At 43.4% G+C, this 13,747-nt stretch overlaps 1 protein-coding gene across 1 annotated transcript in view; it reads left to right on the top strand.

Moving 5' to 3' along the window:
* Nucleotides 5,512-13,747, top strand: part of DNAJC3 (DnaJ heat shock protein family (Hsp40) member C3) — a 62,318-nt gene continuing 54,082 nt past the window's right edge. The window contains exon 1 of the mRNA XM_018056435.1: nucleotides 5,512-5,757. Within this exon, the coding sequence (XP_017911924.1) occupies nucleotides 5,676-5,757 (82 nt within the window). The 5' untranslated portion in view covers nucleotides 5,512-5,675. The remainder of the gene's footprint in view (nucleotides 5,758-13,747) is intronic.

Genomic DNA, 13,747 nt, shown 5'->3' with positions numbered 1-13,747 from the left:
TGTAACTGGAAATTTCTACCTTTTGACCACCTTCACTATTTCACAGTCCTTCCCCACCCACATCTCTGGCAACCATCAGTCTGTTCTTTTATCTATGAATTCAATTTTTTTGTTTTGTTTCCACATATAAGTGAGATCATTCAGTATTTGTCTTTTTCTGTTTGACTTATTTCACTCAGCATAATGCCCTCAAGCTCCATTCATGTTGCCTCAAATGGCAGGACTTCCTTCTTTCATGGATGAATACTAGTTCATTGCATATATATATATATATATCCAAACACACTATATTCATCCATTCACCTGCTGATGGACAGTTAGATTGTTTCCACGTCTTGGCTATTGTAAATAACGCTGCAGTGAACATGCTGGTGGACAAAGAGCTGTCTTTAAGTCAATATTAACTCATCCCAATTGTTAAGATTTACCTATTTATCAGAAATAGTTTGTGAACCTTTAAAAATACAATTTTAAACCTTCTATTCCAGAACCAAATAGTAAAGAATCCCTGTCATGCTTCAAAATTTTTAATCTTACAGTTATTGTAACATAGGCTATCATTTACATGCACTTGTTCATATTTTAAAAACAAAGTACAGTTAATGAACTTTTTCTTATAGACATTTTATCTGGACTATAATATTCTTAGAGTATATACGTAACAGATTTTAAATCAAGTAATTAACAATTTGCCAAGTGAAGGGAAAAGAGGGAAAACAGGAAAAAAACAAGAGAGGAGCAGGTTTTAGACAACTAAGAAACTGTGTCCCTAAAGTGCTAATTCTCTTTCTTCTGCAAGGAAAAGGAAGTTTAGATGCAAAAAAACTTATTGGATACAATCACTCATTACTGTTGATACTGTAGTCCTTCGCATTTAAGTACACTTTATTTCTGAAAAAATTTTAGAATAAAGCTGCAAGGATGCTACAGAGAGGTCCTAAACACTCATTTATTTCCCCCTATTGCTAACATCTTACATATAATCATGGTGCATTTGTCAAAATTAAGGAAGTAAATAATGGTCCATCACTATTAACTACACTTGAAACTTTATGTGGATTTCGGCAGCTTTCCCAGTAATATCCACCTTCTATTTCTGGATCTGGTTTAAGACAGCACCTTTTAGTCATCATGTCTCCTTAGTGTCCTCCTGTCTATTTAGTTTTGAGGAGTACTGATCAGGTATTTTAAAGACAGTCCCTCGATTTTCTATTAGGTGATTTTTTTTTTCATATTTACACTAGATTATAGAATGGAAGGAATATCACAGAGGTGAAGTACCCTGCCCATGACTTTGAATCAGGAGTATACAGAATATCTATAGCCTCACGTTAGTAATATTTACTTTGACCACCTGGCCAAGTTAGTGTTTGCGAATCTCCACCCTAGTCTTTAAAAGTTAGTCAGTAAGTCCACATTCAAGGGAGAGGGGTGTTCAGGTCTACCGCCTGAAGTGGGGGGGCGGGCCGGGTGGGGGGAGGGAGTATCACATTAAGCTGAATAGCTCCCCCCCTAAAGATATCTACGTTTTGAATCCCCAACAACCTTGTATTTTATGGCAAAAGGGATTGTGCACATGTGAGTAAATTGAGGCTGTTGTGGGCAGAGAATATCCTGGATTATCCGGAGGGATTCTAAATAATTAATTACAAAGATCCTTATAAGATGAAGGAGGAAGGTCAACAAAGAGAGAAAATGATGTGATGAAGGAGACAGGTTGATGTGGCCAGAAGCCTGCTAACAACATAAAGGAAGGTGGTCAAACAGACAGAGGACTGGCTTTAAAGCCAGATTTCTACATGAGAACACCGAAGTCGGATCAGAGTCTTCAAACTGCTGCAAAGAAGTAGTAAACTTAGAGGGGTAATGTTTTACCATCAGGTTGGCAAAAACTATGGAAATCAGTTATATTTGGTGATGGTATGTGGGGACATAAATAGTTGTTAGGAACACAAATTACCCTGACTTTTAGGGAAAATAGTCTAACAGTATATCTTAAACATTAAATGTGCAGTCTTTGACAAAGTAAGCCCATGTTTAAAAATCCCTTTGATAGAAATGAAAGCTCAAGTTCATAAAGATAAATGTAGAAGGATGTATACTATATCATTCAATATGTGAATTACAATGCTGCCTATTTTATTTTTGAAGTGAAGTTGCTCAGTCGTGTCCAACTCTTTGCGACCCCATGGACTGTAGCCTACCAGGCTCCTCTGTCCATGGGATTTTCCAGGCAATAGTACTGGAGTGGATTTCCATTTTTGGTTCAAAAAGATGTTATAAGTATCATACTTGCTTTTGAACCATTTATTTCTCCCCATGGCTAATCCATCAGCAAATCTTATCTTCTCTACCTCCAGAAACTGTGTTCTAGATCTGTCCATTCCTCTTTGCCAGTATTATTTTATTGGTCAGTAAACACAAATCAATATATTTTTATATATTACAATTATATAATATTGGTGGTTTTGCATATACCACAATTAAATATTCTACTATTATTTTAAATCTTTTAATATCATAGTGAATAGATGCTATTAATTACTGTAGGGTGTTTATGTTTAATTTTTAAAAGTACTGCATAAATGTTGATAAATGCAAACAATATTTATAATTTTCTCTACAATCACTGGATTACTTTGATTTTATTGGCAGGGGTAATTAGGTGAAAGCCATGCCCAGATGAGCACTGGAGAAAACATTCCTAAGCATTTTATACATAAAGATAATTTTAGCCCTGGACACTAACTGCAATCTAAAATAATGTTTCCTTTCTTTGTTGTAAAATTCTCTCTTCCACAGGATACTTTGTAAATCTTAGTTTTAAGATTTCAGGCTTTACTGATAAGCAAGTTGATCAGTGAATTTTTAAAATCACTCAGCATTGAAGGCCCCTGTTATTTATTATCTATGGAGAAGGAAATGGTAACCCACTCCAGTATTCTTGCCTGGAAAATCCCATGGACGGAGGAGCCTAGTAGGCTATGGTCCATGGGACTGCAAAGAGTTGGACACGACTGAGTGACTTCACTTCAGCACAATGTCTATCCTCTCCTTAATCATTTTTAATTTCCATTCTTAGAACTTCTTTAGCACTGTTCTTCCTTACGATCAAAATCACAGGCAGGCAGCATTCTGGTGATAAGTCATGGTATAGTATTATTTGTTTGGGCTCCCCACGGTGGCTCAGTGGTAAAGAATTTAGCTGCCATGCAGGAAACTTGGGTTCAATCCCTGAGTTGGGAAGATCCCCTGGAGAATGAAATGGCAACCCGCTCCAGTATTCTTGTTTGGAAAATTCCATGGACAGAGGAGCCTGGGGGCTACAGTTCACGCGATGGCAAAGATTCAGACACGACTGAGCGACTAAACAACAACAAATTATTTGCTCACAAAATTCAGTCCTCATTATGTTCAACATTTTGTTAGCTGCCTTGGCCACAGTACTTTATCCAGATGATGTCTTCACTACTTGTGGACACTAAAATCATCTGCTCTTTTTTCACTAACACTGCCTTGTGATGGTCGATAAGGAAAAGTGAAGTGAAGGCGTTAGTGGTTCAGTCATGCCTGATTCTCTGCGACCGCATAGACGGTAGTCTGTCAGGCTCCTCTGTCCATGGAATTCTCCAGGCAAGAATACTGGAGTGGGTAGCCATTCTCTTCTCTAGATCTTCCTAACCCAGAGATTGAACCCAGGTCCCCTGCATTGCAGGCAGATTCTTTACTATTTGAGCCACCAGGAAAGCCCTATACGGGAAAGGACAAAACAAAAAAAAACAAAAAATTTCAGAGAGGAGTCTCATGATCTCACTCTTGTTACAAGTATGAATAACACTTGTTTGCATGTGTGTGTGCTAAGTCCCTCCAGTTGTGTCTGACTCTTTGGACCTTAGCCTGCCAGGTTTTTCTGTCCAACGGATTCTCCAGGGAAGAATACTGGAGTGGGTTGCTATGCCCGCCTGCAGGCGAGCTTCCCCACTTAGGGATCAAACCAGCGTCTCTTACATCTCCTGCATTGGCAGGCTGGTTCTTTAACACTAGCCCCACCTGGGAAGCCCACATAATACTTTATAATTTAGAAAAATTTGTACCCCCTTCATGAAACCTCAGAGCAAACCGTTGAGGCTATCAATGTCATACCCACTTTACAGATGAAGATAGCTTTAGCTAAGAGGTGTGGTATGCAGCCAAATTTCGTGGATTTGAATCCTCCCCTGTTCACATTATATTGTATTACTTTCCACCACAACTACTAAGGGACTGTGTTTTTGGCTTGTTTTTCCTTTCTGCAAACCATTTCCTTTGCATTAGCTCCCTCTGGAATAAAAGCTTAGAAAGCTTTTTAGCCTTCTGAGTGTATTTTTTAGGAAATCACGAATTCCCTATGCTATTTATCATTCATGAGTTCTAAAGTGTACAGTACCAGCAAGGAAGCAAGTGTAATCTGGAAAAGTAACAACTTTACACTTGACAACGCTTAACACAGAAAGGCATTACTGTCTCACCCAATGGGAAGCTGGTGTATAGCGTGCATTGTGTTGGGGATGCCAGAGGAAGTGGATGTGAACAAGATTAACGCTCAGACTGCAGCACTTGAACTTTATCTTGTTCACGTCTCTCAAGTTTCATCTCATGAGCACAAGATACAAAATCCAGTCCTAACAGCTCTTCCCCACCGCCCCCCCCCGCGCCCCGCTTATAGTTGACGTCGGCTGTACTCTCAACAGCCCTTTGCCCTCTTAGCTGCTCTGCTTCCTAGGTTTCTTTTGCACAAAATCTTCCAGAATTGCTCTTTTCTGGACACGCTGGTCCCCTGGACGGTCGGGGGCTGGGTCCCAAGTTTCCATGCCATTCTCACTTAACCTGCCTTAGGACCCTAACGCACTTGACTGTGTCTGAAAAGCTCCCTGAAATATTCCTGGCTCCATCGGTTAACCCTACTTTACTGCGCTCCAGGTTCTCCTGATCGTTTCTCGAGCTCTCCTCAGGGTTCGGTCCGTATTGGTTCCGAGACGCTCAGCGGGAGGGCAGCAGGCTCTGCGACTCGTCCTGTTCCGCAATCCAGCCCCGAAGACTTCCTGGTACCAGGTCTGGCTTCTCATCCTGGACGCGTCGGCTTCCCTTCTCTCTCTCCAAACAACACACCGGAAAACCTCGGATTGCTGACAGCCTTCTCCTAGCCAAGCCGGCGCGCTGGGGGCCGACCCAAAAAGACTTGGGCGGCCTGCGCATGCGGACTCGGCGGCCGCCACACAAGCCTCGCCGGGCCGCCTCCCCTCCGCCCGGCCGCGGCAGTTTAGAGCTCCTGACAGCTCCGCCACCGGCGGACGCAGCCTCGTCTCGTGCTTCCACGTTACCCTATCAGAGACGGGGCGGGGCGGCGGCCCCCGCGGCCTATCAGCGCGAACCACGATCCCGGCGAGCCCAGTAGGAGCGCAGCCAGGAAGGAGGCGATTGGGCCGCGGCAGCTCTGGGGGCGTGGCGTAGCCAGGGCCCCGCCCGCCGCCGCCGCCGCCGCCGCCGCTGCCTCCTCCCTCCCCTGGGCGCCAGCCGCCTTAGGCCCGAGCGAGAGCGGACGGCGGGCGGGCGGCCGCAGCTGCAGGCTGAGCGCCGCGGCCGGGGGCTGGTGGGCCCCGCAGCTTTGCTCCTCCTCTGCGCCCGCGCTCTCGGACATGGTGGCCCCCGGCTCTGTGACCAGCCGGCTGGGCTCGGTGTTCCCCTTCCTGCTGGTCCTGGTGGACCTGCAGTACGAAGGTGAGTCGTGTCCCGCCCCGGCCCGGAGGAGGCGCGCTCCGGGTGGGGTGGAGGGGCGGCCAGGCCTCCCGGCGCTTCCCCGCCGAGCGTCTCGGGGCGGCCGGGGCGGGAGCCGGGGACTCCGCGGCCGGCCTGGGCCCGAGCCCGCCCCAGGGCGGGGGCCGGCTCCCGGTTCCGGGTTTGTCTGGGGGAGAGGTGCGGGCGGCGGCGGCCGCGGGACCGCGGGTATGGACTGAGGAGCCGGGCCGGTGGGCTAGGCGGGAAGCGGGGCGGCGACTTCTGGGGAGTCTTAGGGCGCGGAGACCCGGGCGGCCTCGCTTGGGACCCTCGATCCGCGCCGGGGGCTCCGGGTCGGCGGTGCTGAGAGGAGGCTGTAAAGGTGGCCCGAAGGGAGGCTGCTTTGGCTTTGGAGTTCCAGGAGGTGGAGGGGACAGTGTCGTGTTGGATGTTAGAAGTGAGTAACCGTCACCCCACTCTGTTCTGGGTTGTGTCTCGAAGTTGTTAGCTCGGTGCGTTAAGGAGCCGCTGCTGAAATTCAAGCTCCCGGCGGGCAAGGCACTAAAAGTTTGTGGCTTTACAGTTTCCAGTCTGGTGTCACTCAACCTTTCCTTTTACGAGTTCCCTGGGGTGGGGGTGGGGTGGTAGGGAATCCACTTTTAAGAAGATACGAACGCTAATTTTCACTGCAGTCCTACAGTTTGGCATGTTGGCTGCTCTTAACAGAACAGGAAACTGAGAGTTGTCCCGTCTTAGTTGTCAGCGGACAGGAGTAAGAATGAAAGCCGCGACTGCCCATTGATCTGATGCTCCAAGCGTGGTTACCCTGCGGAATATTCGAGTATAGTGAACTTATCTCGTGCACTCCACTGTTTCCAGCCCCGTGTACAGGCTAGTAGTCACAGAGGTCAAATTAAACAGTTTAATATTGGACTATTAGAGGGAGTGAGGAGCTGAACGCAGGAATTGTTTCTGGTAAAATCCCCTCCAGATTTTCAGCTTACAAAAAGAGTAATACTCTCCGATTTTTAGGTCTTATTCATAGCAGCGTTTTTTTTTTGGGGGGGGGGCGGTGTTCTGGAGGACCATATTTTTTTTTAAAATCAGAAAGCAGAATATGTGGCATGGCAACATTGGGAAAAAGAATTTGACAGTGAGGCTGCCCCAGAAAAATATATGGAATTGGAATTGGAATGCCTGGACCGTGACCTTTAATATAGGTCATGTATTCCACTTCTTTTACGTATTTTAATGTTAAATATCTCCTACCCTATGAAGTGTGGTACTAATGTCGAGTTAGCATTAATTAATTTTGGCCACTTAAGAGAAAGTTGAGCTTCCTTGGTGGCTCAGATGGTAAAGAATCCGCCTGTAGTGCGGGAGACCTGGGTTTGATCCCTGGGTCAGGAAGATACCCTTGAGAAGGGCATGGCAACCCACTCCAGTGTCCTGGGCTGGAGAATTCCATGGACAGGGAAGCCTGGTGGGCTACAGTCCTTGGGATTGCAAAGAGTTGGACACCAATGATGGACTGATACTTCACTTTGAAGAGAAAGTTGCCTATGTTCTGCTTAATGTGAGTTATTATTTTAAGTTACACAGGTATACACTTGTGTAAGATTTGCCTTTTCCACTGGCTTATAGGCTGTCTTTTTAGAATCACTGTTCTGTATATGATTCTGTAGGACTTTAACACTTCATATCTATCTTGTAGTATTTTCCAGAAGGAAAACCTCACCCGAGAGCTATTCACCCAACGTGGAATGCGTGGTGACATTTCACAAAGGGGTGCCAAAATGCTGTCTTCTTTAGGGTATTGTCTGTGTGAAGTAGCCAGGACTTGGTCCAGGTGGTAGAGAAGAAAGGAAAAAGTTGGTAAACTTATTGGCGGTGACTGGCACCCTCCTGGGCACCTTTCTGTAAGCTGTCTCCTGTTCATGGAGGTACAAGATGTTGTTTCTACTCTCCAGATGAGGAAACTGAGGTTCTAAGAATTTAGCTTGGATAAGGTCACATAGCTGTTAACTCTAAGAGACATAAGTTGAACTTACATGATTAGACTCTAAAGTTCATCTTGCTTGTGGACTGGAGACAGAAGTTAAGTGGCTGAGGGTATCCTGTGGGCCCAAGCACTTGTAAGTAGTGGCAGCTGAGAAAATTCAGCCTTTCTATTTGTTTGTTTGCCACCAGCAGTAATGAACAGGAAGAGAATTTCCTGACATCTTTAATACCGTGGCTCTCCAGCTTGAGTGTGTGGTCACCTGGATTCCTTTTTAAACAAAGTGCTGAGCCTCACTGCCAAAGTCCTTGATTCAGTAAGTCTAGGTGGGACCTGAAATTTTGCATATCTAAAAAGGAATCACTGGTATAATGAGTTATGCAGTGGAGTTAAATTAGGTATCTGTTGTGTAAATCAGGTATCTGTTTTATTTGATGGAGATATAAAGATAGGAAAGAACCTCTGACAGCAAGCTGTCAGCTCCAGTTTTCCCAAGTAAGTTGTGTGTCTGAGTTTTCTAACTTAAGTCTTTCTGGAGGCATTTAGGACTGCTTGATTCCACTGTTGAGCCCAAGGCTTGGAGACAGAAGGAACAGAACAGGTATGAGAAGAGTGACTATGAAACAAAGAGTTGTATTGCAGAGTGTCCCCAATAATTAGCTTAGGGGCCTAGTTTTGTCTGATTTAAAAATACTTATTTTTTTCCCCTAGGCTTTTCTATTAATTGTAATTCAGAGAATTGAAGTATTTAATAGGCTCATGAATTGAAAGGTTGAATCTTTTAGCACCTCTTTTCAAAAAGGCCTTTGAAAAAAGGAAGTCTGAAGCACTAGTTTAGGAATAGAATTTTTGGAGCAGAAGGAAAACTTTTGTATTATCTACTTTAGTATTCTTATGTTACAGATAAGGAGCTATTTTAATTCTCTGCTAATGGTGTGTTCTATTTGGTGATTTAAGTGGGAACATAACCTGGGAACCAAACCTTCTTTTATCTCTTTCTTCCTTAACATTCTTTCTATACGCAGTTTATCTTTATTTCACTGAACTGACCTGACAAAACCATATTCTTTGGACATTGGGAAAAGAATGGTTACAAAAGGTGGTGATACTTTTTATGCGAACTGTGCTCGCTAGGATTTTCTTGACATTATTTAAATATGAAGATTATAAGCAAAGGACTTTCAGTAATTTATATACCCCCTACCCCTTACCTGTGGTTTCTCTTTTCTTGGTTTCGGTTACTTGTGGTAAACTGTGGTGTGAAAATATTAAATGGGAAATTCCAGAGATAAACAATTCATAAGTTTTAAATTGCAAACCTTTCTGAATAGCATGATGAAATCTCACGCGGTCTTGCTCTGGCCATGAATCATCTCTTTGTCCCCTGTATCCAGCCTGTCACTTAGTAGCCATCTGGATTATCAGCACTACTGCAGGGCTTGCGTTCAGGTAACCCTTCTTGTACTTAATAATGGCCCTAAAGTGCAAACCTAGAGATGCTGACAGTTTGGAAGTTTGGATGTGCCAAGAGAAGCTGTAAACTGCTGCCTTTAAGTGAAAAAAGTCTGTGTCTTAGTAAGGAAAGAAAAAACAAAACTGTATGCTAAGTTGCTAAGATCTGTGGTAAGAATCAATCTCCTATCTGTGAAATTGTGAAAAAGGAAAAAGTTAATTTGTGCTAGTTTGGCCATTGCACCTCAGACGACAGAGGTTGTGGTCACAGTCTGTGATAAGTGCTTAGGTAAGATGGAAAAGGCATTCCATTTGTACAATAAGATGTTTTGAGAAGAGGGCACAACATTCACATCCTTTATTATAGTATATTGCTATAATTGTTCTATTTTACTATTGTAAATCTCTGTGTCTAATTTATAAATCAACCTTATCATAATGATAAGTGCGTATGAATAGGAAAATATAATGTGTACATAGTGTGTGTGTGAAAGTCACTCAGTCATGTCCGACTCGTTGCAACCACATGGACTGTAGAGTCCATGGAATTCTCTAGGCCAGAATGCTGGAGTGGGTAGCCTTTCCCTTCTCCAGGGGATCTTCCCAGTCCAGGGCTCGAACTCAGGTCTCCCGCATTGTGGGCAGATTCTTTACCAGCTGAGCCACAAGGGAAGCTGAAGAATACTGGAGTGGGTAGCGTATCCCTTCTCCAGCGGCTCTCCCCGACTCAGTAATCAAACCAGGGTCTCCTGCATTGCAGGTGGATTCTTTACCAATTGAGCTATCAGGGATGCCCTAAATGTATATATAGGGTTCAGTACTATCTGTGGTTTTGATAACCACGGGGATTTTGGGATGTATTCCCTGAGAATAAGGGGGAACTCCTGTAAACTAAGTATTCTAGCAGACTCTCAGAGAGCTTCTAGAAAATTATTTTAAGTTCATCTAATGATATAGGCTATTATTTAGCAGTAGTGTCCAGGTCCCAATTCGCTTGACTAGTTAGCACTTACTGAGCAAGTGCCCAGAAATGGAGTAGTTTAGTTTCGGTGGGATGGGGGGAGTTGTGCTGAAATGGGATGGCCAGTAGTCAATAGGCTTTACTTTCCCATATGAAGTTAATGAATTGTGGTTAAGTTTAATTTCTGTTGCCATAGTGTTCCTTTGATTATTGTCCAGTTATTAATCTTTCTTTGTATGGAAATATCATGGGAACGCAGTCACTTGCTCTTAAGAACAAAAACATCATGTCAGCCATAAATTGATTTTTCAAGATCTTTGGGATGCTGCTTTTTAAATTTTTGAAGATAAGTTTTAAAAATCTGATGAGTTTGTGTTATTCAGAGTTCTAGAATACAAAGACTGATTTAATCAGTTAGCAGAGGCTTCACCATAGTGTTCTTTATAGGTGAGATACATGCAGTATAGAACTCTTGGCTTTTGTCTTTGCATTTATAGACAACTTGGGGATATAACACATGTTTTGTGAAGCATCTGTGTTCTCTTGCTACTTGCTCAATGTGGATTTCATGATCCATCTTGTAGTCAGTCCATGGGAAGCACCCTTTAATTTTCTTGTCCGTGTAATCTTTGGTTTTATTCACGTGCCAAAATTTGAACTGATTTAAATTCAACCTGGCCAGCTGGTTTGTTGAACCTCAGAGCTGATCATGGATGGAGAGAAATGAAGATAACCTTGCTGGCAGGTCTCATTTTAAGCCTATAGTCTCTATTTCCAATGCATACTCAGTACTGCTAACATTCCTCCCTACAATTCCTACAGTTCCCTAGTGTTCTTGAAAGTCCGTGTCTCACACTTTTTCTTCTTTCTTTAAATCTCCAGCTGAAATCCTCCTTTCTTTTCTTCCTCCTTCTTTATTTTGGCTGCACGAGGTCTTAGTTGTGGCATGCCGGATCTAGTTCCCTGACCAGGGATGGAACCCAGATCCCCTGCGTTGGAAACTCAGAGTCTTAGCCACTGGACCACCAGGAAAGTCCCTCTTCCTCATTCTTTGTGATCAGGGGTCCCCAGCCTCCGGATCTCATGCCCGTTGATCTGAAGTGAAGCTGATGTGATGATAATAGAGATAAAGTACACAATAAATGTGGTGAGCTTGAATCATCCTGAAACTGTCTCCCCTCCTCAACCCTATCCGTGGAAAAATTGTCTTCTAGGAAACCTGTCCCTGGCACTAAAAAGGTTGGGGACTGCTGTTTTAGACTTTTTTGTCTTTATTGAGAAAATGAAAGCCATCACAGGGCAGTTTCTTCTTCTTTCTACCTCGGAATTTAGTAGCCTACCTGTATTTATACCCATTCTGCTACTTTTCTTAACATTAATGATTGAAAAAAAAAAATCCCTCCTCTTGGCAAAATCCAATTTTATACTTATGCCCTGGATTCCATTTCCTGTCACCATCTGAAAATACTGCTTCTACAGTTACAGTTTTTCTCCGGTATCATCGCTTTCTTCCTCTGCTGGGTCACTGACATCAGCACTCCAGCGTGCTGTAGTGTCCATCTTAAACTGGGCTTCGATGTGAAGTGTCGCGTTAGCTACTGAACAGTATCATTGTTTCTCTTGAGAGCGGAACTAGAGAGTCGTTGGTGGTCTCTCTCACTATATGCTTATCTTCTATTCTCTTCTCGACACAGTAGAGCCTGCAAAGCCTTATGTATCTGACTCCTCCTATTTACTTAGATCTTTTTTATCTTAATCGTCTCTTTCACTGTGCTCCTGCCACATCAACTTGACTTCCAAATGCCCAGCTCATTTCTGATGTAGGTGTCTTTATTCTTGTTGTTCCTATACTCTGAAGGTTTCAGAGAACAGCTTTCCAAATGAGCGTTCATTATTTCAGCCCTGACATACTATTTAAGAAGCATGCTCTAGGTTGGTTAATAACCTCCCTTTGCCTTATTGTGTTTTCTTCATAAAACTTAATGTTGTCCTCAATCACTTGATTTGTATTTCTTGTCTGTCTGCCTCTCTAGAATATAAGCTTTATGGAAGGTGCTCTTATCTCTGTACCTAAACTGTGTTGACATGGAGTAGATTTGCAATAAATGTTTTCAAAATGGATTAGTGAGGTTGACTGTTCTAACTTTTTTTAATATATGAACCCTTCTAAACTGATTTTCCAAGTTGAAATTCATTGAAAAAGGAAACCCATCACAACATGTATGCTTTCACATTTAACTGAAGCGAAGACTAAAGTCCATTAGAATTGAGCAAACGTGGTTACAGTTGTAAGTCAGGCTGTGTGTGTGTGTGCGCATGTGCTCAGTTGTGTCCGCCTCTTTGCAGCAACATGGACTGTAGCAGAATACTGGAGCAGGTTGTCATTTCCTCCTCCAGGGGGTCTTCCCTCCTCCGGGGAATCTTCCCGCCCCAGGGATCGAATGCGTGTCTCTGCTGTCTCCAGTATTGGCAGGTGGATTCTTTACCACTAGTGCCACCTGGGAGCTTTTGGCTTTGAATACTAAAACAGTTGTTAGGTTAGGGTGATTGGAAAGAGATGCTTGCAAGGTCTAGGGGTTCCAGCTCAGTGTATTTCCAGCTCAGTGTATTTTTATTAAAACTGTTTTGTCATTGGTCCTTACTCGACTGTGGAATTGTGAAGATAATGAACTTCCTGCTCTTTGGAGAGAGTCAGATTCCACTGTTCTCTGTGTTTCTGTCTTGAGGCTTCTTTCTCTGCCCCGGCTTGCTCTGATCTTGGGTTTAGATAGGACCTTTTACAGATAGTACCTTTTCCCCCCCGCCGCGTTACGTTCTTTTTCCCTGCCTGTGTTCGGTTTTAGAATGATCTTAAAGTTCTCTTTCTCCCTGACACTCTTCCGTGCTCCAGCCTGAACAGCCCCCCGGGCTAGCTTCCCTTCTGCCACCTGGCCTTGGCTTGAGCCTTAGCATCTCTGACCTTTGGTTCTTGACTTTTTCAGTCTGGTTGTTCCAGTCTTGGTTGTGACTCTCAGCGCATCATACTTTTTAAGCCCTCAACTTTGTTTCTTAAAATTGTTTTTGCTCTGTAAAAATATGACAGACTCTAATACTGTTATAACTTCAGTAAAAGACTTAGCTGTTTCACCTTTTCCCCCGTCCATGCTGTATATTTGGCTGACTATTGTCTGTGGAGAAACCGGTTTGTTTAATGCTGCTCAGGAGACAGCAGGATGTTTGGTTGTCTTATCTCAGAAGTAGGAGGCCTCTCTCATTGTCACTGTCTCCCAGGATGTGGCAAAGGAATAAAAATTATCCATAGCTTAAAATGCACAGTTGAGATACTGCAGAAGCAGCCACATTTACAATTTTTAAAGAAACATATTAGTGTCTGTATGAATCTTTGGTGGGTTTGATTTTTATAATTGTTATTGTGTATCTTAGATTCTGTTATATTGATGAACTGTAATACATTTAAGAAAGAAGGAATTTAGTTACATTCATTCAGTAAATATTGAGTACCTACCTTGTGCAAGGTACTGGACTCAGTGGTATATAAAGAAGAAAAGACAGTTCCTCCTCTCGGGCTTGCTTTTGGTCTG

The sequence above is a fragment of the Capra hircus genome, chromosome 12 (genome assembly GCF_001704415.2).
Source record: "Capra hircus breed San Clemente chromosome 12, ASM170441v1, whole genome shotgun sequence".
Taxonomy (NCBI): Eukaryota; Metazoa; Chordata; class Mammalia; order Artiodactyla; family Bovidae; genus Capra; species Capra hircus.
This window is presented reverse-complemented; position numbering and strand designations above follow the sequence as displayed.